Source organism: Megachile rotundata, chromosome 10 (assembly GCF_050947335.1).
Source record: "Megachile rotundata isolate GNS110a chromosome 10, iyMegRotu1, whole genome shotgun sequence".
In the NCBI taxonomy this organism is placed as follows: Eukaryota; Metazoa; Arthropoda; class Insecta; order Hymenoptera; family Megachilidae; genus Megachile; species Megachile rotundata.
In genome coordinates this window covers 5,819,041-5,845,193 of record NC_134992.1, presented here as the reverse complement: position 1 = coordinate 5,845,193, position 26,153 = coordinate 5,819,041, and the positions used below count along the sequence as shown (strand labels likewise).

At 31.3% G+C, this 26,153-nt stretch overlaps 7 protein-coding genes across 25 annotated transcripts in view; 2 read left to right on the top strand and 5 right to left on the bottom strand.

Moving 5' to 3' along the window:
- The window catches only part of KrT95D (phosphofurin acidic cluster sorting protein KrT95D), a 109,908-nt gene extending 104,210 nt beyond the window's left edge, over window positions 1-5,698 (bottom strand). For 7 of the 9 annotated variants that reach the window (XM_012298248.2, XM_076536519.1, XM_012298253.2 and 4 more), the window contains exon 1: window positions 5,517-5,698. In XM_012298248.2, the coding sequence (XP_012153638.1) occupies window positions 5,517-5,620 (104 nt within the window). In that variant the 5' untranslated portion in view covers window positions 5,621-5,698. The remainder of the gene's footprint in view (window positions 1-5,516) is intronic. The other 2 variants (XM_076536520.1, XM_012298252.2) reach the window with 1 other exon arrangement.
- A 1,298-nt stretch (window positions 5,699-6,996) lies between these two features.
- Window positions 6,997-8,717, bottom strand: Yif1 (Yip1d-interacting factor 1). Its single transcript, XM_003700164.3, has 4 exons — window positions 8,504-8,717; window positions 8,134-8,204; window positions 7,718-8,056; window positions 6,997-7,643 (listed from the first exon to the last, which is right to left on the bottom strand). Exons 1-4 carry the CDS (start codon window positions 8,529-8,531, stop codon window positions 7,113-7,115), a joined length of 969 nt encoding a protein of 322 aa, XP_003700212.1. The 5' UTR covers window positions 8,532-8,717; the 3' UTR covers window positions 6,997-7,112.
- Window positions 8,718-9,676: 959 nt separating this feature from the next.
- On the bottom strand, window positions 9,677-10,590 carry LOC143265283 (uncharacterized). The gene is made up of 3 exons (XM_076536531.1): window positions 10,451-10,590; window positions 10,039-10,380; window positions 9,677-9,906 (listed from the first exon to the last, which is right to left on the bottom strand). Exons 1-3 carry the CDS (start codon window positions 10,466-10,468, stop codon window positions 9,868-9,870), a joined length of 399 nt encoding a protein of 132 aa, XP_076392646.1. The 5' UTR covers window positions 10,469-10,590; the 3' UTR covers window positions 9,677-9,867.
- LOC100879581 (26S proteasome non-ATPase regulatory subunit 9) lies at window positions 10,457-11,740 on the bottom strand. 2 transcript variants are annotated; one of them, XM_076536530.1, is made up of 5 exons: window positions 11,582-11,740; window positions 11,343-11,442; window positions 11,079-11,263; window positions 10,764-10,998; window positions 10,457-10,590 (listed from the first exon to the last, which is right to left on the bottom strand). In XM_076536530.1, exons 1-4 carry the CDS (start codon window positions 11,690-11,692, stop codon window positions 10,771-10,773), a joined length of 624 nt encoding a protein of 207 aa, XP_076392645.1. In that variant the 5' UTR covers window positions 11,693-11,740; the 3' UTR covers window positions 10,457-10,590; window positions 10,764-10,770. The 2 variants fall into 2 exon arrangements, with proteins under 2 accessions (XP_076392645.1, XP_003700210.2); XM_003700162.3 differs by lacking the exon at window positions 10,457-10,590 and having other exon boundaries at window positions 10,704-10,998.
- A 106-nt stretch (window positions 11,741-11,846) lies between these two features.
- Window positions 11,847-17,892, bottom strand: Ttc30 (tetratricopeptide repeat domain 30). Of its 9 annotated transcripts, none has more exons than XM_012298242.2 (9): window positions 17,752-17,892; window positions 16,139-16,204; window positions 15,714-16,052; window positions 15,518-15,653; window positions 15,270-15,434; window positions 14,914-15,182; window positions 13,247-13,654; window positions 12,801-13,185; window positions 11,847-12,743 (listed from the first exon to the last, which is right to left on the bottom strand). In XM_012298242.2, exons 1-9 carry the CDS (start codon window positions 17,890-17,892, stop codon window positions 12,589-12,591), a joined length of 2,064 nt encoding a protein of 687 aa, XP_012153632.2. In that variant the 3' UTR covers window positions 11,847-12,588. The 9 variants fall into 9 exon arrangements, with proteins under 9 accessions (XP_012153632.2, XP_012153633.2, XP_003700209.2 ...); XM_012298243.2 differs by having other exon boundaries at window positions 11,847-12,731; XM_003700161.3 differs by lacking the exon at window positions 17,752-17,892 and adding an exon at window positions 16,329-17,176 and having other exon boundaries at window positions 11,847-12,731.
- Window positions 13,782-14,923, top strand: LOC105664307 (zinc finger CCHC domain-containing protein 17). Its single transcript, XM_012298241.2, has 2 exons — window positions 13,782-14,014; window positions 14,092-14,923. Exons 1-2 carry the CDS (start codon window positions 13,898-13,900, stop codon window positions 14,758-14,760), a joined length of 786 nt encoding a protein of 261 aa, XP_012153631.2. The 5' UTR covers window positions 13,782-13,897; the 3' UTR covers window positions 14,761-14,923.
- A 47-nt stretch (window positions 17,893-17,939) lies between the features above and the next one.
- Hph (HIF prolyl hydroxylase) overlaps window positions 17,940-26,153 on the top strand; it is a 38,983-nt gene continuing 30,769 nt past the window's right edge. For both annotated transcript variants that reach the window (XM_012298245.2, XM_003700160.3), the window contains exons 1-2: window positions 17,940-18,336; window positions 18,712-19,412. In XM_012298245.2, coding sequence (XP_012153635.2) covers window positions 17,940-18,336; window positions 18,712-19,412 — 1,098 coding nt within the window. The remainder of the gene's footprint in view (window positions 18,337-18,711; window positions 19,413-26,153) is intronic.

Sequence of the window (26,153 nt, the reverse complement as noted above, 5' to 3'; positions counted from 1 at the left end):
ACGATTTCGCGAAACATTCATGAAGACGTCCATCTGGTATTTCGTTCTTCGAAAACCCCAAGGATTTAGCGGACAATCGAACAACAAATGCAAGTAAGTTTCATCGTTTCATTTAACTGGTTTGAAGTCGAACTCCGGCATCTGTTGGAGACCAACAGGTGGACCACGTACAACGTAACGAACATCCACGTAAATGAGCCATAATGCTCCGTATGTCTTACGAAACGTTAATGGAACTTTGTATCGGTAATTTACTACGTTGATGATAATTGCGGCCTTTTGACCTCGGCCAATTTGCAACGATAATTAAAACAATGAAGATTTGCGTGCGGATTGAAACGAACACCTCTGTTACAATTACAACGTTGACCACGCGATTTTCTGCAATTATTAATTATTTATGGCGTATCTCGAGAATTATTCTTGATCTTTTAGCTGATTTTTGGATTTAATTGACTTTTAGGACTTGAAATTAGTTTGCTTAATTTTTAGTCCTTAAGTTGATTTTTAGGACTTAAAATTAGTTTGCTTAACTTTAATTCTTAAGTTGAGTTTTAGGACTTAAAATTAGTTTGCTTAACTTTAATTCTTAAGTTGAGTTTTAGGACTTAAAATTATTTTGCTTAATTGATTTTTGGAATTTGAAACTAATTTGGTTTATTTTTAGGACTTACAATTAATTTAGTTGATTTTTGGTTCTTTCACAAAATAAATTGCTCAATTTCATACTTGATAGAATTATGGAAAATTTTTTATCTTTTATGGTTACAATTTTTTGTCACAATTTTATGAAATATTTAAGATGTCCGATATTACATAATTTTTACAAACTTCTCAAATAGAAAATATTTTAGTATTTATTCTTATTAAAGAGTTCCAAAATGCCTTACTTAAGAAACTCAATAAACGCTATTATATTTATCAGTAGCTAAATTGTTAAAACCAGTAAAACTTTAAATAGACTTACTTCAACTTGCAAACTGCTAATAACTAATTATTACAAATAGCAAATTTTGTTCACACAGTCTTATTTCATAGAATTTAAAATTAAATTAATAATAACAATAATACGTTAAAGTATTTGGTTCCTTATGATCTTACCTTTCGAACGAACTTTTCCTCATTATTATAAAACTGCTACTCATCTTTTTTTTATCAAACGAAATTTCTTTGTCATGAATCATTCAGGCGTTTCTATAGATATTATCAACAGCTGCATTAGCGAGCATTCTGAGAGAAAATATTCTGCTCAATGCTTAATACATTACGTTCGCAGACGCTGAAAGCAACTCGTGAAAATCAATTCTTTCTTTTTCGAGAAACGTAGGCTACGGTAAACACGGTCGATCAATATGATTGAATGATTTCGAAATAATAGATGCGTTATTTGAATAAACTGGATACACGAAAACATCCTACCTCCCTTGCAAATAAAAGGATCGAGATACGGATATGTTCGAAAACACAATATTTGTTATCTGTCTTGAAAAACAAAAACGTTATCAATCCGATACATCGAATTGGGTTCAATACCGAGTTTTGCTGCAAAATATGTTTCCTTCGAATCTATCGAACCCTTCGAAATCCCTTTATAAGGAAACAGGATAACAGGTTTGATAATTTTGGATGAAAATACAAGATAGACCGAATAACGAGTTGTTTATGTGTGTTGATAAACACTTTTAATAAAACTTTTATTAAGGTAAAACAAAAACAAATATGACTTTTTTACGAGTATAATAAAATAAAATTGTCTTCATTTATTTTGTCATTTCTGAAACAAAAATTACTTAATATTACTACAAATTATTATAAACTCGAATTTCTTTCATTTCAAATTTACCCAAACGTGTTAATACTTTTATTATTTAATATAATAACGTATAATCATCAGATAGTGATAAGCTTATCGGATTTATAACATTAATTTTTTCTGTCATACGCACCTTCGTGAAGTTATTTTAAGTTAAGGCTACTTGATACGATTAGTTGTAATTAAGTAAAATGAGATCATTTTAATGAGTTCCTGCAGAAAATTCATGCGTCACCCAAATACTGTGACACGTTGCTCAAAGTGTTAATCAGAATGAAAGAATGAACTCCGATGGAATTACGCAGATATAAATTACGTCTTGAGGAATTGCGTTACAAGCAATATGATAAAGTGATTGATACGCAATAAGAACACCTTTATCGCGAAGGGCTTACATGTATAAACGTATGTTGCGCAATTAAATTACAAGCATGTTAGATGTATGTGAACGATTATACTGACAATTGAAATAAAGAAAGAACGAACGCTTTCTACAAGACTCACCGCGATATTTTTAAGCGTCTACATATAAGCCAAGTTTCTTTTCGTAGCTAAACAAAATTTATTTAAAGTGAAATCGGAAAGCTTTAATTTTAGAAAGTGATTTATAGATTAATTTATAACTTCAAATATTTTATTGAAAGGATTTGTGCTCCGAATTTTCTCTAACGTATATAATTTTATAGAATAAATAACGATGCAAAAATGCAAACGTTATCGAAATCGCTCGATGCGTTACCATTATAGCTGGATGTAACGTATTACAGTTTATAAAAATAATAAAATTATACGTAAAAAAACAATTTATTGATACGGCTCTATAACTATTATATAAACTTCCTCTAGTATATCGAAATAATGAAACAAACGAGATAAATAATACTCTTACGTGATGTAACAGTTATCTATAACATGGAATAGGAACAATCATTCTGATGTGAGAAGAAAGTACAAATTATTATAAACAAACTGCTTGATTACAAAGAAATGATGTAACAATAAATCGCCATGTGTTGTTTGATCGCACATTATATTACCACGTGATACACTGTTACGAGTTATACAACTACTCGTTATATCACCGCGGAGTTTTATCTGTCCATGCGTTACACTGCCGCGCGCTGATAACACTATGCCTTATATTGCCGCGCGTAGATACCGCTACGAGTTATATTGCCGCGCGTAGATGCCTCTACGAGTTATATTGCCGCACGTAGATATCTCTACGCGTTAAATTGCCACACGTAGTTATCTCCACGCGTTATATCGCCGTACGTTGCTATCTCGACGAGTTATATCGCCGCGCGTAGTTATCTCCGCGCGTTATATCGCCGTACGTAGCTATCTCCACGCATTATATCGCCACGCGTTATATCGCCGTAAGTAGCTATCTCCATGCGTTATATCGCCGTACGTAGCTATCTCCACGCATTATATCACCGTACATAGCTATCTCTACACATTATATCGCCGTACGTAGCTATCTCCACGCATTATATCGCCACGCGTTATATCGCCGTAATTAGCTATCTCCATGCGTTATATCGCCGTAAGTAGCTATTTCCTCGCGTTATATCGCCACGCGTTATACCACCGCACGTAGATATTTTCACGCGTTATATCGCTCTACGTAGCTATCTCTACGCGTTATATCGCCGTACGTAATATCCCTGTGTGTTATATCGCCACGCACCAATATTTCTACGCGTTATATTGCAGCACGCTAATATCTGTACGCGTCATAACATCGCGCGCTAATATCACCACGCCTTATATCGCCGTGTCCTAACATCTTTACGCGCTAATAATTGTCATGCATTATATCGCAGCGCCTGAATATTCCTACGTGTTATTTTTAGTATTACCATGCGTTAATATTTCTACACGCTATATTGCCATGTATTATTATTGCTAAGTGGTGTATTAGCGTTATTATTTCTCCACGTCACATACATTAGAGATACATTAGAATTGCATGTCGGATAGAAATTCGTTATATTGCCGTACGTTGCACGATTACGCATTAGATTGCTATATTTGACAATGGTTATACAAAAGTTACTGTAAAAATTCTAAGGAATTTAATACTTTACTTTCAATTTCAAAACATTGATTCCAAACAAAGTTAAGTATTTATTCATTTTATTGAAAGGTTCTTAATTGTCGAACTTTCGAATCAAAATGACAGATTTTATTTGCAAATTGAATGTCCTATGCACTGCAAACACTACTCTACTGCTTTCAAATAAAGCTGTTCCACTGAAATGCTGTTTAATTAAAATTTCAACACCACGCGGTATGAACGTTCACGCGGAACTAAATGAAAATTGATTTTCAAAAATAACTACCACAAATCGCACGTTTTGTGTATAATATCGCTGCCAATTAAATCTAATTATTTTACAGCGGCAAAAAGCTGATGAAAATGAACTCGTCCAAACAATAGAGTGGAAAGTCGATTTGCAGACTTTGCTAACTAAATTAGACTTTGTTAAGAATATTTTAAACGTCTTTATTTCAGCTTCAAGATATGAAAGAAATTTAATAACTCATTTATTTCAGCTTCAAGATATGAAAGAAATTTAATAACTCATTAACTAGGAGAAGTTGAAGGTAGCGATAATTCAAATTTAATTTTAAGTCTCCTATTATTTCCAATTCCTAAATTATACTCTTTCAACGAAGTCTTATTAAAAAATTTAGTCTTACTTTATTAAAAATACAGTTGCATATGTTTTGCAATACTAGGGAAACAATCAATTTAGAATGACATTTTTTCGAAAGTTTCGCGTTGAAATAAATGAAATAAGAAAAGAATGTTACGATGACAATTCGTGAAAGCGTAGAATGATTATGCGTGATGCATCGTCAAAGTGAAACCGACAACTTTTTTCCGCGGGTAAAATTTCTGTCCGCGTTTGAATATTCATTGTCCTTTAACGCAGGAAAGTGATTCGTCGTAATAATTACATCACGAAATATATAGACCGCGATCGGCCGAATATGCCCAAACAAAACAAAGCTGTGACATTCATGGGACACTGAAATAAAAATTACGAGTCGAATTCTAACCTAACGTGCACGCACAATCGACTCAGTGTTTGACTTCTCGTTTGTTTCATTTATTCGTAACCATCTGGACACCGGAAGACTGCACTATCGTGACACACTGGACACAGATGAAACTTAATTCTCATTTTATCTGCCACTTAATTCGGTTGTATTTACTTCCATTGCATTCAACTGTCATTGCGAAAAACATAACAAAAAAATAGCCGAGAGACAATCGTCGTCTGAATTAGATCGATGCCGATCGAAGAGCACCACCGGCAACGTGATAACGCTACTGGAATATAAATCGAGATACGATTCGCATTTGGTGATCTGTCACGACGGACTGACAGCTAGCATCCTACGATAGACGGAGCGCGCCACGCAGTCGAGATCAGACACACGCAGTTCAAATAAGCTACGATGTGTATGTTATAAAAGAAACAAGTAAACCTGACACGAGGTTAAAACGATACACGACAACGGGCACCCTTGAGCCAAGGGTGCGAGCAGAAAAATACGAGTAATCCTGGAAAAAAGGGCGTGTGAATGCCCGCTGAGTGTCTGGCGTCCACTGTGACACAGAGTAACAACGCGAACAACGCACGAAACACGAAAACCGGCCGAAAATGAAAGGCTGTTTATTGATTACCTGGGTATGCAGTTAGGTGCTGTGCGATCTACTTCCCAAGTGGCAAACAGCTTCATGGGAACGGGCCGGGTGGCCGGGGCTGTCGTCTTCGTACGCTCCGCCATTTTTGGCCCGTCAACCCACAGAAACAATCACCACACCTTCTGTTCACCGCGGCTCGCGGCTGACTGACTGAGTTAGCCGCTCGTGGCGCCGTGCGAGCGACACCTTCGTGGGCCGACGAAGAAACACGGAAAAGCACGAAGACACCGTTCGGAGAACTTGGACAATTGAGCGCGAATTACGTATTAACAACTGCGAAATCTTTCAATAGACGAATATTCGAAACTCAAATGTTCTAATATTAAAATGCTCGAGTTTCAAATCTTTGAATATTTCAATATGTACTCGAATTTTTAATTTAAGTATAATATGAATGTATTTAAAAAATAATTGGAAAGTTTATAAATTCTGGTAGCTGTCTCACACTTGCGAACTAGAATGAAATGCAGCTATTGTATGACATCAATAGCGGAAAATGTTGGAAAAACACAAATAACGGATACGAAATAAAATCCTTCTCATAAATTACAAGTGATCGAAATAAGATATAATTTGAATAATAAGTAAATGGTTAACGATTAATTAATTATTTATTATACTAGTTTAAGTAAAATAAGTTCGATGAAGTAGAGTTTTATTCGAATGATATCGAACGTTGCAGAAGCGAACGAAACAGTACAGTTGATAACATACTCTTCGAGTATACTTTGTAATTTATTCTCGTTTATAGGACCGCATCTGTACTTTTGCAGGCCCCATGCGTAATATTATTACGTGGCCTCAAGAGAACAGGTCCATTTCAGTTAATTAAATTCATACACATTTCTGTTTTTAGATTAGATGAAATTAAAAATCGATAGTTTCGTAATAACTTGTTTTAATAAAATAAATGTAACATAACTTTAGCAAATGTATATGTTTATACTTCTATTAGGAGAAGTGTAAATATTGATCAACTAAAGTTAATATTAAAAAAGAATTAATAACTAAAACTTTTTTTTACTTTTATTTTATCAAACATATTTACAATGTTATCATAATTAAATGTGTTTTATCTAACTCAATGCATAATATGTCTAAATAATCGTTTGCTTTTTCATTAATTGTCAATAATAAATGATATTAAAAATATTAACAATGAAGTTTTCTTTTCGATGTAACATAATCTCGCCTTTTCTCAGTTTTAAATTTAATGTTATCCATTAACGAATTCAGTTCCTAATTTAAAGCAACAAAACTATTTCTTATACCTATGGTATCGTGGAAGTAAGGGACCTCACAAATTTTTAGCGCCCTCTAGTATTTATGTTATGAATTAGGTATAGCAACAGTTAGTGCAATGTCAAAATTGATATATCTCATTCAATTAATTTATATTTACAATTTATACTGCAAGTAAACATACTATAGAAACGTAATAGGATTATTTAACAAATGATTTTTGCTGAAGATTTTTTTATTACAAAAATGCCAAGTGACATGATTAATCAAATAAATATACACATTTCGTTTTATTGTAACATTTTTTTCCAATCGCTTTACATTGATCGTTGATTAAAGTAAGTGATACGATAACCACCACATTAATATAGGCTGAATGCCCGCTACAAATAGTATAAAATAGAGTCTCCTTTTGTTATCAGAAGCGGTATACGAGCCATGATTCTGTGGAATAACCCTTAACTTTAACGATCGCATAAGGAAAAATGCTAAAGATGCACTGAAGTACAGCAGTATCACGTAATAACCAAATTTTCGGAACAATAGCGAAACCAGAAGAGCTGCATTAATACCGACATACTTATAACCGCAGTAAGCCAATAAATCTAATGTTGAAAGACTTGTATCAAGACTCATTATGTAGTGACTCACTGTGTGCACTAGTAATTCTATGATTCCCCACGCAAGAGCAGAACTAGCCAATATGCCTAACTGTTCTGGACTAAAACGTTCCTGAGTCCCTAAAACTAATCCAGCCATAACTATGTATGTTAAAAACGCCATTGTTGGAATATACATGTCTGGTGCATTTTTCTCATAACGTGGTTGCAATGGTACATCTTGTTCGTACTTCACAGACCAGTCCTGTTAAAAATTTCAATTAATTATATTGATTTTAAAACAATCAGATAATTGCATATTAAAACTAAAGTACTTACTTTATGGACAAATGGAAAAAATAATAAAGCTAATTTTGTAAAAACATAATTTGTATCAACCGCAAAATAATATTTAAGAGCTGTAACTGGCACAAATCTTTCAAATTGTTGTTTGCCCGTTCCAACTAAAGCACTTCCATATTGTACAGCCATGTTTGTAACTACTGGCTGTGCCAATATCTGTGTTGCAAATTCTGGTGATAAATATTGCTCTCCATGGCCTTCGTTAGGAAGATATGGTGAATTTTGCATTGGTGCCGTATTAAAGCCATATGATGGTGGCTGTTGTTCTGGTACATTAAAGCCATACTCAGGAACCATACCATTAATTGTTGGAACCTATACAAATAGTTTTAAAAGTAATGTTGTAAATTGTATACCTTATTTGCATATTATGTACTTTTATTATCTTTTACCTGTTGTTTTGGCATGTACGTGTTTTGTGGAATGAAAACATTAGAGGGATCCACTAACCTTTTAGGTTTACCTATTAAGCATATTTATCATTTTGGTAAATCAGTACGAAATTGTAAAATTCATATGACAGAATACAAATACAAGTCTATTTTAAGAGCTGTTACTGAAATATGGCTTCAAACCATAACCTCTATGTGATATTTCATTTCGTTTTACATTGCTTTAATATATATTCACGCAGGAAAGATTATTCTAAATCATTATAATTGTTTATAATAATACTAATAATCAGAAATATCAAATATAGGCTACTGGTTACAATTGAAAAAGATGAGATGATATAATACATTCACAGAATAAAAAACTCACCTCTTCGGGCACTTGAACTATAATTCATGTTTTCTCAATTAAATATCCAAAGTTGTTTATTAAAATACTTGAAATATTACTCAAAATTCTATTGTTTACGGTTAAGACCCGGCTATTTGTAGAACGAAAATTGAAAACAATTCATTCTCCACGTCGTCATACCTCGTCATTCATTGCAGTGTCTCCCACTCTCATCATGATCTTGTCATTTCAAAACAGATGTTTCACATTGTCATTTATTAAATAATTATATTTAAATTAAATACTTACTTTACGACACGTACTTTTTTAAAGTTTTTAAAGGAAAATATTTATTCAATTTTTATATCAATTAAAATAAATAGTATTTTTTTTTTATTAAATTACAGGCAGATAACATAATAATACTGCTTTAAATGACTTAATTTCTGTGTTATTAAATTACTAAAATCATTATTTCTACCACCTCCTAAAACCAAAGATGATCATAGTCTACATCACTTAATAAAAATGTACCACTTTTTTAAAAACAGCTCTGAACATATATATGATCTTTTCTTTTAAAGTTTATATTCTTAACTAAGATGCTAAAAATATTTTATTTATATTATAATAGAAGAGAATATCATAACATTAAAATGTAATAAATGTGCTGCGCCAATAATATTGTATGTCACATTTTTAATATTTTTAGTTTTATATCAACATTGTGTTCTCAAAATAGTGTTGTGGTGTCATCTAACGATAAGTTGCCAAATTAACAAATATGAAATTCATTTTATTATAAAGATAAGCCGCTTATATGACGCAGACTAATCGTTTGTATACAAGCACTGTGACAGTAGAGTCAATATTAATTGTTGTTGTATTGTTTATTATCGAGGGCGTCGATTGCCATGGTCATTAGCCCGTAATATTAATTAAAACAAATACAACTACCGTAAAAAATGCAATTAAACAACAGTGAATACATTCAAATACTTGAATCGTATATTTAAAAAATTATTTACGAGTTTGAAAGGTTATAAAATAACAAATTAACTGTGATATTAGACAATGTTACTAGTTTCTAGTTTTAATACAGTGTGTTAGAGTTGATTTGTGTTGTTTGATATACTGTAGAAATTTGTTAATAACATCTTCAGAAATTACAAACAAATTTAAATAAGAGTATAGAAATAAAAATAACCTCAATTTTTATGTATGCTATTTTAATGCTTTCTATAAGCTCATTTTAATCATAAAATATTTTAATGCTATTTGCTACAAGCGTAAGTTTGATAATTCAGTTCGCAGTATAACAATTCTAGACCTTAACTATATTTTGCCATAAGTAAACAGTCCCTGTAGATCATTATTCCGTTTGAATTCCACACATTGGCCACTTATTCGTTCTGAACATTTGTATCTTTATGTCTATTTCTCTGTAACATTGGAATGTATATTTTATAAGTAATAATTCAAAGTTGTGACGTGGTATTTTATACCCGTCAAATTTGTGGTATAAAATACCATGTCACAAATTCCAGTTAAGACTAAAACTTATGATTACTTACATAATTAGAAAGTCGCTGTCTGTTTTTAGATGTTTGTCCTTCATTTGCATTTTTTATCTCATTCACATAATAAGGTAAATTATTTTGGAAGTTCAAATTTGTATTGTTATTATGGACATCATTAGTATATAAAACTGTTTGCTCTTGGTCATTTGGAGCTGCAGTTACTATATCAGTAGAAATGTCAACAGTTTTAGCAGTTCTCCATACTTCAAGAAATGTTTCAGAATTGTAAAATGGATATATGGTATAAACAAGTGGCCATGGATATTGGTCAGAGTACTCATAACTATTAACTTCACTTGAAACTTGAGATATAGAAATGACTAAACTTAATATTGCCTGAAAAATTGATATGAGTAAAGATTTCTAAAAATGTAGGAACAGTGTAATCCTATAAGTTATAACTTACAATCAGTGGGAGATGCATCCTGCTTCTGTGTTCCTTTGCTATTACTTCCTGAGAGATGTCTGAGCCTGAATTAACTCTGTGCCTTTAAATACCCAAGAATGAACTTGTACCAATAGATTATGTGTATTGAATTTCAAGGTCTGAACATTTAATACATCTTAGGATTATACCATAAAATTTCATTTACATTAAATCATTAAATAACAAATCATTAGATAATAAAGTAAGTATATTATAAATATAATTGTAAATATTATTATGTACAAATATTGTTTTATTGTTTAATGTATACACAAAAATAAATTATAATTACAAGTATTTTATCTTTCAACTGCCTCTATGGGTATTACATTGCAGCCTAGAAGGCCGTTGCCAAGCCAAGGACGTGGAATTAAAGCTAAGACTATAACATTAGATCCACGTTTAATTTTTACATTAATAGTCTTGTATCTACTATTTTGTACCAAGGTCCCAATATCTTTTAATGATTTAAAATTTTGACAATCAATAGAACCAAATTCTAATATTAGGTCTTCAACTTGAATTCCCTGTAAAGATTCAATTTTTAAATTATATAACTCATAATTTTTTAAATACTATAAGAATTTAAAATATGTATATTTCTCACTGCTATCTCAGCTGGAGAACCTGCAGATACCAGATTTACTCTCAGAAAGGGTTCACATTTTGTATTTTCTTCAGCATTACTTGTACTCGCAGGAGAACTCTCCACTTGATTTCCTGCTAGTGCATGTACTTTGTGCAAACCTTCTTCTATCTTATTCATCAATGCTTTATGATCATTTCTGAGACCTAATCACTTAACAATGTACTAATGAGTTTAAGTTATTCAAATTTAACGCCAAAATAATTGCGCAATAATGAAACACACATATTATCTTATGTCTTGTATGCCTGACTTGATAAACATCAATATCAGTTCGTGGATACCCTTCAGAGTCCACCAGCTGATCATCCATGCCGACATGATTCTGCAATTCAAATTATATTTAAACTAATATCAAAAATTTAGCAAATCACTCTGTTTACGAAATATATGACACGATATATTATCAATAGTACGATTACACAAACATTCTATGTAAATCTAGAACATATTAAAACACGTACAGTATCTAAAATCTCTTTCAAAGCTTTTAAATCTGATTCAATTTTATCCTTATCCTTCATAAGTTGAAGAACGTAATCCTTTGCTTCCTGCAATTCCATGTCGACCACCATTTTTACTTGAACTGGGTACAATCGGATGCAAATCTAGTTACTAGGGGAAATGGCGTCTAAGTGTTTTGGTATTTTTGAAATTGATAAATAATAAGATATTCGTAAGTAAATGTTTACTTTTCAAAATAAGCTATTTTATTATTCGCTTCGCGAACTTTAAGAAGGAATTTCTTGGAACTACAATGGCATTATTCTATCTGTATATTACATTTATGTAAGTTATTTCTTTTTATAAATGAATACTACATTCAGGTTTGTATTTGCTAAGGGAAGTACCATAGTAATTTAATATGTAAAAGAGACATAAAAGATAATAGTTTAATATAAAGTAATTAATTTAAAAAATTAAAAGCACTTTGAAAACCTAAAATTTATATTTTTGCATGCGCTGTCGGAAGATACCTCTTGTGTCATCTAACACTTAAGCGCGGAACTACCAAAACAAAAATTTGGATTCTTTTCATATAATAAAACGTTTTACCGAAGATCGTAAATTCTTTTAGGAAGATTTGATTAGGTTAAAGAAATGACTTTACACTGAGTTTGAAGCTTTATATTCATAGTTTATTGAAATTGCATTTTATGGGTCTCAAAAAGCAATTTCTTTACAATACTAAACATTACTTTTCTTTCAATTATTTTGTACAAATTGTATGTATGTATGTATGTATTTATTTTCTCTCACGAGATGGCGTCCTTTTGTACAAATTCAATAGAAATAGTAACTTATGTGCTTATATACCTACATACAGAACCCCCACTAAATTTCGCGGGGCCCGAGCAAAAGTTAATATTGTAGCACTTGTTATCAATAAATTTTTGTTAATAACTTTTTCTGTTATATGAACCTATACAGTAAATACTCAATGCTGTAATACACGCTGCTGTATATACATTTAAGACATTTGTAATTTTAAAAATAAAGCCTTTAAGTAACGCGCTTCATATACAACTGTTTGTTTTCCTTGGGGGGTGATGTTATACACATCCTGTATGTCAAAGAGTTGCTCTACTACTGTCATCACGTCTCTTCCGTAAACTATAACATAAACTATTATATAAAATACTTTAGTAATTATAAGAAAATTATAATAAAAAAGGAATATACCTTCACAATGTTCCAAAAATTGTATACATTCTTGTAATGTAGTATCTTTTAAAACCACCAACTGTTTGGCTAGTTGTTCTAAAAGAGATAGGAAACATCTTTTCGCGTAAAACCAAGTGTCGGTCCCCAACTTTTTATTATAGGGTTCCAAACTCTTCATTACTCTAGATATACCAAATTCATAATTCCCTTTGGAACAATACAATGTTCCAATTACTAAATTTACAATACACAAATGAAATAATTTTTTATCCTGATCTTCTCGCGAGACTGCTTGCTCTTCCTTTTCTATTTTTTTCATTAATCCTTCAGCTTCGGCATTTTGAGACGTCATAATGTAACTAACGCATAAATTAGCGAGTACTATAGCACTTACGTCTAAAATCTGAAATTTTAATAGATTATCAAAAATATTCAGATTTAAATGAAATAAAATAGCGACTAACATTATCGTATTTTTTTCGAACAATTGGTTCGTAAAATCCTGTTGCTTCTTTAAATTTATTTTCTTGCATGAAAAGGGTATGAGCTACGTTTAGCTTCCATATATCATGTTCGTTACAGAATTCTACGCTTTTTCTAAAAATTTTTTCAACTTGCACGTAATTCCCAAGATCCCAGTAAATTTTAGCTTGTGCCATTAAAACTGGTATGTATCTCTCTAAGGCCTCTTCATAATCGTTAACTGCTTTTTTAACAGCACTATCATCATGATTTAATCTCGCTTCTTGTACTCTTTTTGTAGCTTTTCGCAATATTTCCATATGCTTATTGCCAAGATCATCAAATTTGCGATACGCCTCTTCTGGTGAAGTTTGTTGCGTAATTAATGCGTCCAAAAAATCATATAAATACTGTAAAATAAACATTAGTTGTAGAATAAACATTAACATCGTCAGTTTTTCAATTCAAATACATATTTTTTATTTTTATTATTCGCCCTCTCCTTATTATCTTGCGCTTGCTACGGTCCTGAGCGTTGTTGGTAATCTTAACCTTTGAATACGCGTCCCATCAATTTATGCTACTGTTTCCGTGCAAGTATAGTAGTTGTATATTTTACTAACAGAAAAGTCATTTTATTCAGTTTTATAAACATGGCAAACTGTAAGTTAAATCAAATATTTCTTGGAGAAATTGCGTCAGTGCAAAATTATGGAGCTTTTATTAGAATTCCAGGCTGTTCAGTCCAGGGATTGATTCATAAATCACAGGTATTAGAATGGTGTATTCATAATAAATTACTTTTGCGTGTGTCTTTTAATATAAATATTTTATATAAACTTATTAGGTAAGCTCTGCTCATGTCGACAATGTTGCAGAGATTTTGCAAAAAGGAGAACGAGTATGGTGCAAAATTATTTCAATCGGGGATGATGGTAAAATAGGATTGTCCATGAAATATGTGAATCAAGGAAGTGGTACAGATTTAGATCCTAATGGAGTAGAACTACAGAGGGACATGCAAAAGAGGAAGACTGTAGAAAAATATGAACGTAAAGCTATACATTTAGAAGCAGTCCTTAATACTACATGTACTAAATGTGGAACTGCTGGTCATTTATCTAAGGATTGCTTCATGTCTCCTGATGGAAAGAAATATGAATTAATCCCAGAGATTGAAGAAGAAGAACCTACTGTTCAACCACAAACTGATATGACTAAAAAAGAGAAGAAACACAAAGAGAAAAGAAAAAAGAAAAAGAAAGTTAAAAAACTTAAACAAAATACAGATGATAGTGATTCTGACAGAAAAGAAGTAGTTAAAAAGAAAAAGAAGAAATACTCTAAAGATCAAAAAAGAAAAAGAAAGAAGTATAATGATACTTCCAGCAATGAAAGTCATAATGAAGATTTTTCTAGTCATGATGTGAAAGCTCATAAACGAAAACATTCAGAAAGCATAGACAAACATTCTAAAAAGTCTAAACGCTCAAAAAGTAAACACTCCAGTGATTGAGAAATTATATAAATGCAGTACAATTGCAAATTACGTTTCATCCTGTTTTCATAATTTTATAATATCATTAAAAGTTTTGTAACAGTGAAATTCATATTTACGCAAAAATGTATTTACAGTGTATAAAATTATGATAATAAAAACCATACTTACTGATGTTAAATATTTGTAAGTCAAGTGTACATTTTCAGCAAGTACATCTGCAGCTAAATCATAGTATTGGTATTTGCAATATAACAATAATAAGTTTGCAAAAGTTTCAGGTGGGAATGGATTTTGTTGTAATAAAAACGAAAGTTTTTCAAATCCTTCGCTTGGCTTTGTGTCCATATTTATTAAGGCTTGATTATGCAAAGTAACAGCGTCAAGCTCTTCTTCAGATCTGGGAGGCATATCTGTTAATGCTTCTTTTGCTGCTTCAACTAAATACAATGAAAAAAATTCATATATCAGATGCATCATGGTACTAGTTGAAATAATTGTAACTAAAATTTGTTTGATATAATTACGATTTTGCAGTTGATATTCTATTGCTGCTTTTAAATTGAATGCCTCTGTTAAAGCTGTTTCATGAAGCGTTAAAGTATTACCAACACTGCGTACTTCTATACCTTCTGTTGTCATGCCAACTCCTAATTCTGGATGTTCTCTTATTCCTTGTTCGATTATGTCAGCTAACACGAATTTAAGATAGTATTGTTAAATTAGAAATTATTATTAAATTACAAGATTTTGTTATTGATCATAATATATTTACCAATATGTTTTAAGGATGCTGCATATTCCTTTAATTTAAAATAACAAAGTGCAACGTTATATGATAAATGTGGTTTAAAACCTGCAATTTGTAATGCATTTGCAAACTTTTTCAAAGCTTGTTCATACTGCTCTTCCTAAAAAAAAACAAATATCAGATTAACTCTGCAAGCATTATTTATTTTCATTAGTCATACCTTGTATAAAAGACATCCTAAATTAATTTCTGTATCAACGTCATCATCTGGACATTGATCAACAAGATTTTTTGCAGCAACCATATCATCTTGACCATATTTTATTGCTGCTTGCAGCTTTTTTACTTTAAATTCTAGATTACTTTGGTTAATAATATTTGAACATATAGTCCAAGCTTCCTGATACATACATGCTTGATGCAAAGATTGAGCATGATATAACTTGTATATACTTTCATCTGGACACAATTGAACTAATTTTTCATAGCACTGTGCAGAAGCTATAAAATCTTGAGTATAAAAATAACAGTGAGCGAGAAGAGACAAGCAGGGTCTGGACTGTAAAATAATTTATTATATTTGTATAACATATATAAAGTATTTATTGACAGTATCATAAATTATTTTAACATAATCATACATACAGTAGGATATATATCTAAAAGTGCAAGTAAAACTTTTATTGTTTCTATGTACCGTTGTTCCTTAATCTGTAAAATATGTTATTTTACATCTTTTGTAATTAATATAAACTAAATCACTGACACACCCATAACAGTCAATATATTAAATAATGAAATAATAATACAAACTATATATGAATATACAATCTACCATCGTATAAATTGTTTTTGTATATTCTCCATCCTTAATCTGAATATTTTGTATAAAAGTACTCATGTTGTAGGAGTAACAGCTTTTTATTTACAAACTTTTAACAATTCTTTGTTTCACAAAATGTTTACTATACTATTTTACTATTCAATGTACACAGTATATAATGTTGTGACAAAGTGCAAAAGCTGTTGCTATGGAAACATGTAGTTTCCATTTGAAAGCATACATTTGTATGCACTGTTAATATTGTTAAGAAAAAATATATGGTATACAGCACCGCATTTATGAATACTGTACAAAAATATGAACATCTCAGAAAATAAGCTGTAAATAAGTATTTCCAAGAATTTCTGTCATTGAACGTTTCGACAATTATTCTACTATAAATGTAGAACATTCATTGCATTGTATATTTATTACATATAAGTCAACTACTTTTGTTGTGCGTTATACTTGTTTATTTACAGTTCTAATGTATCATAAAACTACAACATTTGTAGCCTCTTTTTAATAATATTTAATATAATTCATTTTCAGTAATTGAAAAATATATTTTTTCAAACATGAATACTCACAGATAACACACATATAATCTAATATTGTTTTTATACATTGTAGAATTGTACTGTTGCATGCACAAACATTTTTGATACATAGTAAAATTATAATAAAATTGTCTATAGTATTTAAAAGTTTTATATTTCCTTTGTCTAATTTTATTGTTACAATTGAAATTATATAATAAGTACATTTAATTTGAATTATAGCTTCAAACCCTTTTACATAAAACATTTAAATATAGAAAAAAAATATTTTAATAGTATCTTTCATTACTGATTTAATATTCATATAATATCTTAAAAACATTATCTTGACTCCTGCGTTGGCTAATAATAAATCGTTTTTACATTCAAGGTCATAATTAAACTTTTTTATATAAAATCAAAGAAGCGTCACTGTCTGTCTTTGTTTCTGCACCGGTCTTTACAAATTTGTCAAAAAAGAAAATATTATTGATATGAATTTAGATCAGTCAGTCATCATTAATGTGCAAAAATGTTGTAGTTCTATTAATTTTGAAGACACAGGACTAAAATTTCCTTGAATATACATAAAAACGATTGAGGAAAACTGTTCGTTTTATACAAAATGAATTTAAGCGCCCTGAGACTCTTGTCATATCAAAGGGTACGATTGATCAAATTATTCTCTTGTGAAAAAAGTTGGCTATAAAGTGGCGCTATCTTAAGGACGGTGAACGGGCAAAATAGCGAATGTATACCTAACTTTTAAATGAATTTTTAAAGAAAGACCTGAATGCAGTATAATCTGATTGTACCGATGCATGAGTACACGTATACGTGATTATGCGTAAGCATTGCACTATAGAACATTAAGAATCGGTATTTTTTCTAATCACCATTGCGCCAATAGGTGTTTTGCAGATTCGATAACATATATGTAACATGTAAACCAAGCGAATCATACGTATAAGCACTGCGGTGTCCCGATAGCACGGTAGTACCGTACGCAGATCGAGTGCGTGTGTGACTTCCCGCATTGGAGAAATGTCGTCGACACTCGTGGCCGCGAAATAAACGACGAAACATGTCCGGACCGACAGTCAGTCGTGCGCAGACACCCGGCGGTGATGTTCAAATAGGTGCAACGGTGGTCTGCGTAGTCTGTAATAGGACTGACAAGCTGTTAAGGTGTTCACGGTGCAAGGCCGTCTTCTATTGCACCAAAGAACACCAGAGGCGGGATTGGAAACGTCACAAAGAATTTTGTACGACTCATTCTATACGATCGATCGCGCCAGATTCAGTTTTGACGGCTAATAAAAATTCAATTCTGGAGTCCAGCAAAGATCATTCCTCCCTCAGAAACATACAGTTTTCAAATACACCAGTGGTTTCTAACCTAAACGAAGAATCAGTGTCAGAAACAACGCGGGGATCGGATGCCCTTCCAGAAGTACATCGTAACACAAAATATCCTGGTGGTATGTGCTATAGTTTGGAGTTTGGTTTGCAATTTCGTTTAAATGTTTTCAATTTTATAAACATTCAGTAAAAAACAAATGTTTTGATTATTTATATGATTCGTTGAAAGATAGTCCTTTATTTTTTAGTTAAAATAGTGATTTCTTTTATTGTATACATTCCTAGTTGGCTTTGTCAAAAGTTTAGTTTTTGAACTATATTATTAGTCAGGTGAAGGGATGAAAGTAAAATGATTGGTCCTTTATTGTTTAATAGTTTGTTACTTGTTTATTATTTAAAGTGGTAATGTTTAAAAAGAAGATACCGCATAGTAATTTTTCTATTTTTTTATCATTTGGTCATTATGTAATATGTATATATTACTCTATTTTCAGGAATAAATAAACGATCAGAAAAAGTAAAGGAACTGTCACAGAATAAGGAATGTCAAAATCCTAAGAGGAAATCAAGTGGTACAAAAACAAAAGGTACTCGAACAAACAGTGTGGATGGATGGACTTCTCCAATTACGTATGAAGGAAGTTCTGAGGACACAATCCTAGGAGCCAGAGCTGAATTGTTGAATCCTGCCGTAGAAAGTTCAAGAATACTCAATAATTTACAAGACAATGAACTAGATATGCCTACGCAACATCACAACGGTATGAAAAACTTCCCAGAAGTTTGTTTCACTCGTGACGAAGAACTGTTACCACCTTTCCTTCATAAGAACAAGAATAATCTTGAAGAGTTGCTAGATGAAATGTGTAGAAACGTGATTAGAGACATGGACGAATATGGCATGTGTGTGGTAGACAATTTTCTAGGAACAGAAAAAGGTCTTGCAGTGTTAAATGAAGTTTTAAATATGTATAGTGCAGGGTTATTTAAAGATGGACAGTTAGTTTCTAATAAAGCAGGTGCAAATGACTTGAAAACAATTCGTGGTGATCAAATAACGTGGTTAGATGGCAAAGAAAAACAATGTCAAAATATTGGAATGCTTATATCCCAAGTGGATGCCATCATTATGAGGGCAAATAAAATGTGTAACAATGGAAAGATGGGGAACTACACAATTAATGGGAGAACAAAGGTAAGCAAAAATATATTTTTATAACTACAAAAGCTTTTTATATTGATATTTATTTATTCTGTGTTAGAGTTTGTCAAAGTTTGTTTATGTTAATTAGATGAAAAGTAAACATGTATATTCATTAAAGATATGTTTTAGTATCTTATTAATTAACGTTTCAATGTTGCTGTAAACTTTTCGTTGTTTATTTTAAGCATGCACTATAACTCATGTAGTTTTGAAAACATTCAAAATATTTTATTAAACAAGTTTCACTTTTTTAGTCTATTTAAAGCAATAAGTAAATGTATAACGATTATGCGTAAAAATCGATTGTCGGACGCATATTCGAATAGTGATTAATTAATTTTTTACAAAGTTTGGCAAGAAAACTTTTTCGAATACGGCGGTTCGTGATATCAAATATCAGGTGTAAAATTAGACAGCTAAATACGAATCAGCACATCGAATTTTAAATTACGTTAATCAAAGTTCAATCGCGTATGCTTAAAGTATATCGATAAAAATCGTAATAAATTATAGATTTTTCATATATATTGAGAACACTACTTTCTTCCAAGACAGCTAGAAAATTATATTGCTGTGAATATCGTACATATAGTAGTGTTTGTATGTGTCAGAAAACATTAAATAAATATCAGTATTGTCTCAGCTTGATTTATAAAAATTATAAAATAGACGCTGTTGACAACATTCGTTAATTGAAAATATCAAACAGTTTTGCAATAATATGGAAAATACCGTTTGAATATAATTGAATACTGCTCGAAGAATGCAGTAATAATTTGCGATACGAGTTTTGTTTGTACAATCGATCGAGAAAAAGCGATCTCTCGCTTCCGCGATGTCTGTCATCAGGGCAGGCTCAACCAATGAGTAGAACGAACACGTGGTTAAAGTATAAAGGTGAAATTTTGCTTTACTAGATTTACTATGGATTTATATTTTTTGAAATGGTATCTAAGTCTCTTAATTCCTAGATTCCAAAGTTTCAAATTTAAAAAGTTCTAAAGTCCAAAAGTTTCGGGTAAACCAAAATTTTATAGTTTGAAGATTTCAGCAATATCCGAAATTCTAATATTCAAAAATTGCAGTCTCAAACTTTGCAAACGCAGACTCGAACTTGCAAAGTCTCAATGCCTTACAGTTCTGAAATTTTAATGCGCGGTTTCAAAAAGTACATTTTTATTTTCCGTCATATGTTTAGAGTTGGATATACGTACGAATGTCAAAATTTATTAAATGTTTAGAACTTTTAAGCATCATCGTCCCTGTTTATCATAATCGAGTTAGTCAGTACAGGCCTGCTACATTTCCTGGTTTGTCATAAAACTTCGATGACGAATAATAGGATTGTTTTCCGTCGGTGGAAAGTTATATCGCCACGTCCGCATCGATGTTTAATCTCGTAGGCGGTCGACGAGCAATGGTGGGGGATGAATGGTGGGCAGAGAAGGTCAGGATCCCGAAATTGCAACGATCTTTCGAGTAGCTCGCGCGCCAAACGAACGAATCGAAACGGGAGAGCGGGAACCGCGAAGTGCAGTCGGTCACGTACGCCGTGCGGCTGACTCGTTCCATGTTATCTCTTTCTCCTTGTCTTTCACTAACTCTCCCTTTCGTCTTCCATCCCAGAAAATAAACGGTTAGTAATATGTTTTTTCCGATGATACGTCTCGATCTTGTCTCTGTTAAACAGATTCGAAATCGGTTTAGTGAAATGAGACGTCGCCGAGAAAGCTAAAAAAAGACGTTTCTGTGGTTAGTCGCACCTGACTAACTTGTGTAAGCTTTCATATTGTATGATTACGTGTTCACCTTATAGTGCGTTTACACTGAACGTTGGTCCTCGTTCTTAGCGAAATTCAAGCGTAAAACAATTGAAACGATTTTTGCCGGAAACAAGAGTGTTTATCCCCTCAATGTAAACACAGTTGCATACGAAGTTTTAGAAAGTCGCAAAAATTTAATGGGAAAGAGTTGAATTTGTTTTTATGATCGGTGTTTTAAGATTATCTTTATTGGGTTTTAATGAAATTAAGTGTTATCGAATCTATCTTGTTATTCGTTTTAGTACCATGCGGGCTTGTTTCGCATTTACGCACACGATGAACAAATTGGTTCCATGTGAAATCAGTGTAACAATATCATTAATTTGGGAAGATAATATTAAATAAATCTGTGCATCATTTATATATAACCTTTAATTTTTGTAGAACTATGAAGTTTTCACGTATGATCGATCTACTCTGGAATGTAATCATTAGACTTCCGCATATGGTGTACATTGGCGTAACCGTCTGAGAATCAGAGTAAACGTGGCTTTGTTTGTAGCGTGTGTCTCATATTAGAAATTTGGACATTTCTGAAGTTATACATTTTTACATTCTAATTTAAAAATTTCTAAACTTCTGAATCTAACATTTGCGTTTTTCTTAATTTTTACCTTTATAAATTTCTGAAGTCTAACTTTTCTAATTTTTGAACTCTCCAATTTCTAAATCCCAAAATTTTTTCAATTTACTTAATATATGCGCGCACAATATTTTATGTCGGATCATCAAAAAAGCCGGATGTGATTTAATTCATCGCCTTCGACATTGAACTTCCAAATAATTAAAATTCGTAATTTTATTAAAGAGAATGGAAATAATAAAAAAAATAAATATAACGAACTGTGGCTAACTATTCATAAAAAAGTATTGAATTTTTCAATAACATTTCTTCCAGACAAACAACTGAACGTATATTTTTAAACTGAATATATCGTGCGGTCTGTCTGTTATTTCATTTATAGTCAGCAAAAAAAAAAGTCACTACAGCTTGAATTTTCTTTATTGTCTCGCGCCAATTTAAATGTGTAATTAATAAAAGTAGATCAACACCATTCATTATATTGCCGCTCATAGTTTCTTACACACCTTTTTCTTTGTTTTTAAAGAACCAACGGGAGTATAATGCGTATTCGCCTTGGTGATAGGACGCATCTTTTGTAAACAGACTTGGTGATGGTCAAGGGAAAACAAAAGAAGTGAAATAAACAAAAAATGATATGCACAATCACGATATTGCTTTAAAAGCAATATTGTAGAGTGTTAATAAGCAAAAAAGGATTTATTCAAATTTTTTAATTTTGAAATTTTTTATTTTAAAATTTGATCGTTTGGAAAATTACAGATTTACAAATTTAGTCATTTCTAAAACTATAAGTTCAGAAATATATTCAATATAAGTAGGATTTTGTCAATTTAGAAAGATGGGAGTTTCCAAATTTTCAAATTTAAACGCATGGATTTTACAAATTTTTAATTTCGAAAATTCTCAAATTTTAATCAAATTTAATTAAATGCATTTATATGTATTTTCGTAAATTGAATATTTATAATACAAATTGACAGTAAAGTTTATTGACAACTAGGAGAAGTTTAAGAAATATACTTTGAAGAAGTATATCAAGCGGGAAATTATCGCGTATGAAATTATTGAGTAGGAAACTATTAAGAGGGAAATTATTAGATATCTTTACACTGTTTTTTTTTAACACGTGAACAACTGATCATTTCTGTTTCACGTACCTACGCATTCACGAGATCTCCAATAAATTTCGTTTTGCCGAATCTGTGGACAAAATGATACATTTGCAACGAGTAGCATTTATTTTAGTCGTGCATGGTTGAATGAAACCAGTATATAGCAGTATCAAGATTGTACAGACATGGTTGCTGTACTCTTAAAATACGTGTACTTGCGCCGAACTCTGACTCATCAATGATAAATCTACTACAATAAAAAGGAAATGTATATTCGCGCATGAAATATCGTTGTTCTTCCGAGTTTTTACCCTGCCCTAGAGCAACGATGAGTAGCTTTCTTTTCGTAAGGAATTGCAAACGCAATAACTTGTGAAAGGTTGATTTATTGTTTTAAATTAAGATGAATAGATAAGATGAGATATTATGAATATTTAATATGCGCATACGTCGTACATAGATTAAATAAATTTATAAGTGGAAAATGTAAATGTTTTTTGTTCAAATATTTGTATATTTGGTAAGTACAAAATTGGGAATTCAGAAATTTGAAAATTTGGAAATCTGGGTTTTTGGAATTTGAAAATTTGAGAATTTGGGACTTGGAAATTTTGGATCTTAGAATTTGAGATTTAGAGATTTAGAGGTTTGGAGATTTGGAGATTTGGGGATTTAGAGATTTAGAGATTTGGAGATTTGGAGATTTGGAGATTTGGAGATTTGGAGATTTGGAGATTTGGAGATTTGGAGATTTGGAGATTTGGAGATTTGGAGATTTGGAGATTTGGAGATTTGAAGATTTGGAGATTTGAAGATTTAGAAATTTAAAGATTTGGAGAATTTGAGATTTGGAAATGTGAATGTCTGGACATCAAAAGTTTGTGAATATGAAAATTTTCGAATTTTCGAATTTGCAAATTGATATTATAGAAATTTTTGGATTTAGGAATTTAAATTTGGAAATTTGAGTTTTTCAGATTTTGAAATATGTCAATTTGAGAAATTAGGAATTTGGAAATTTTTGAATTTAGGAAGTTCGATATTTAAGAATTTAGAAATTTGAAAATTTCTGAATTATTGAGTTTTAAAATTCGTGAAAAACATCAAAAATCTATTTGCATTCTTCTATATTAGTGACATTCGGGTATCAAAACGCACGATGAATTTTCTTTCCCATGTATTACCAATCTCCCTAGGGAAGTCTAGAATGCTCGTTGCTGAACACGAGTAGGAAGACCATTAGTTACAGAGTTACGAGACGTCTCCAATTATGAGCGTGTAATAGAATAGCAAAAAATGAATAAATCAGTAAACGTCTTGAGGTGAGACAAATTATTTCAACCTAATTATATTGTATAACCAATATACATACTATGTGTTGCAACGACAATTTTTTTTTTGTAACAGTTAAGTTAAATCGTCCTTAAAGTATGATAATTTTATCAAAACGAGCGAAAAGAAAGTCCTTCAAACTGGTCGACTAATATATGCAAGATAAATGTGACAGTCAAAGGTGAAATAGTAAGAGTCGTAAAAAACATCGGCAGAGAAAATATTTTCAATAACCTCGAAACCAAATACATTGAGCAGTCTTTGCGGCTAAGCGGTTAAGTATTCGCAAAAAAAGATAAATTTGCACGTGCGAAATCGAACATTTATGTTCGAAGTTTATCGATCCTAAACAAAATTGCGTAATCTTATCTTTGCGCACAATTATTCGTAATCGATATGAAGTGCATATTCGCGGCCTCTTCTAATTTGTTATAGGGGAGGTAGTATGTTGTAGAATTTTGGATTTTTCGATATTTCAAATTTTGACTTTAGAATTTTGGAATTTTGGAATTTTGTAACTTTGGAATTTTGGTACTTTGGAATTTTAGAACTTTAGAATTTTTGAACTTTGGGATTTTGGGATTTTGGAATTTTGGAATTTTGGGATTTTGGAATTTTGGAATTTTGGAATTTTGGAACTTCCGAATTTTGGAACTTTGGCATTTTGGAATTTTGAAACTTTAGAATTTTGGGATTTTGGGATTTTTGAATTTTGGGATTTTGGAATTTTGGAATTTTAGAATTTTGAAACTTTGGAATTTTAGAACTTTAGAATTTTGGAACTGGAATTTTGGGATTTTAGAATTATAGAATTTTGGAATTTTAAAATTTTAGAATTTTAGAAATTTGATAGGTTAGAATTTTGCAAATTTTGGATTTTGCAATTTTTGGACTTTGGTATCTACGTTAGAATGTTAGGACGTTCAAGTTTTTAAATTTTTAAAATTTTGAGGCTTTGGTAATTTGGAATTTTGATATCTTAAAATTTTAGGACATTCGAGTTTTAGAATTTAGTGAATTTTGAACCTTTACGGTTTGGATACTTTGAAATTTGGAAATAATAAGAATTTTGGAATAATAATAATTTAATAAGAATTTTGAAATTTCAGAATCTAGGGACTTTGGAGTTTTAGAACTTTGTGGTTTTGTTGGAATGTTGGAATCTTAGAATTTTACGAATCTGGACTTTTAAAATTTGACTTTGGGATCTTGGTATTTACGTTCGAGTTTTGAGAATTTTTAAACTTTGGGATTTGGTATTTGAAATTTTGAAATCTTACAATTTAAGATTTTGGAGTTTTTAGAATTCTGGTATGTACACTGCAATTTTGAAATCTTAGAGTTCTCAGTACTTACAAATTGTAGAATTCTGAATGAGTCTTTTGAATTATAAAACTTTGAATTCTGAGACTGAGATCTTTAAAATTTTGTTAATAACTAAAAATTGTAGAACTTCAAGATTTTGAAAAGGTGTGGTTAACAAAAACTTATCGTTTTGAAAAATAGGTCATGTACCTAAAGTTTGTGAGACCTTTATAGTTCGACCCAATTGTTAGAATTACCTTGTATGTAGACCGATTACTTTGCGTCGTAAATACAACGGTGATAAAACGTTGGCTTATACCGGTAAACATTCGACTTGCAGAAGTCAGACTTCTCTGAATTCGAATTACAGGTAAAACAACGCATCTATACATGCATGGTAAATATGTAATTTGAGTCGAAGTAAGTTTATATTTAGATATGCACTGGTATTCGCAGTAGGACAGAAGGAAATGAACAAAATTATATTTTTACACAAGTTTTCGAATTACAGAAACTTGAGTTAGAAAGGAAACAAGGTGCTCAAATTCGTATGAAAAATTGTTTCTTCTTCTGA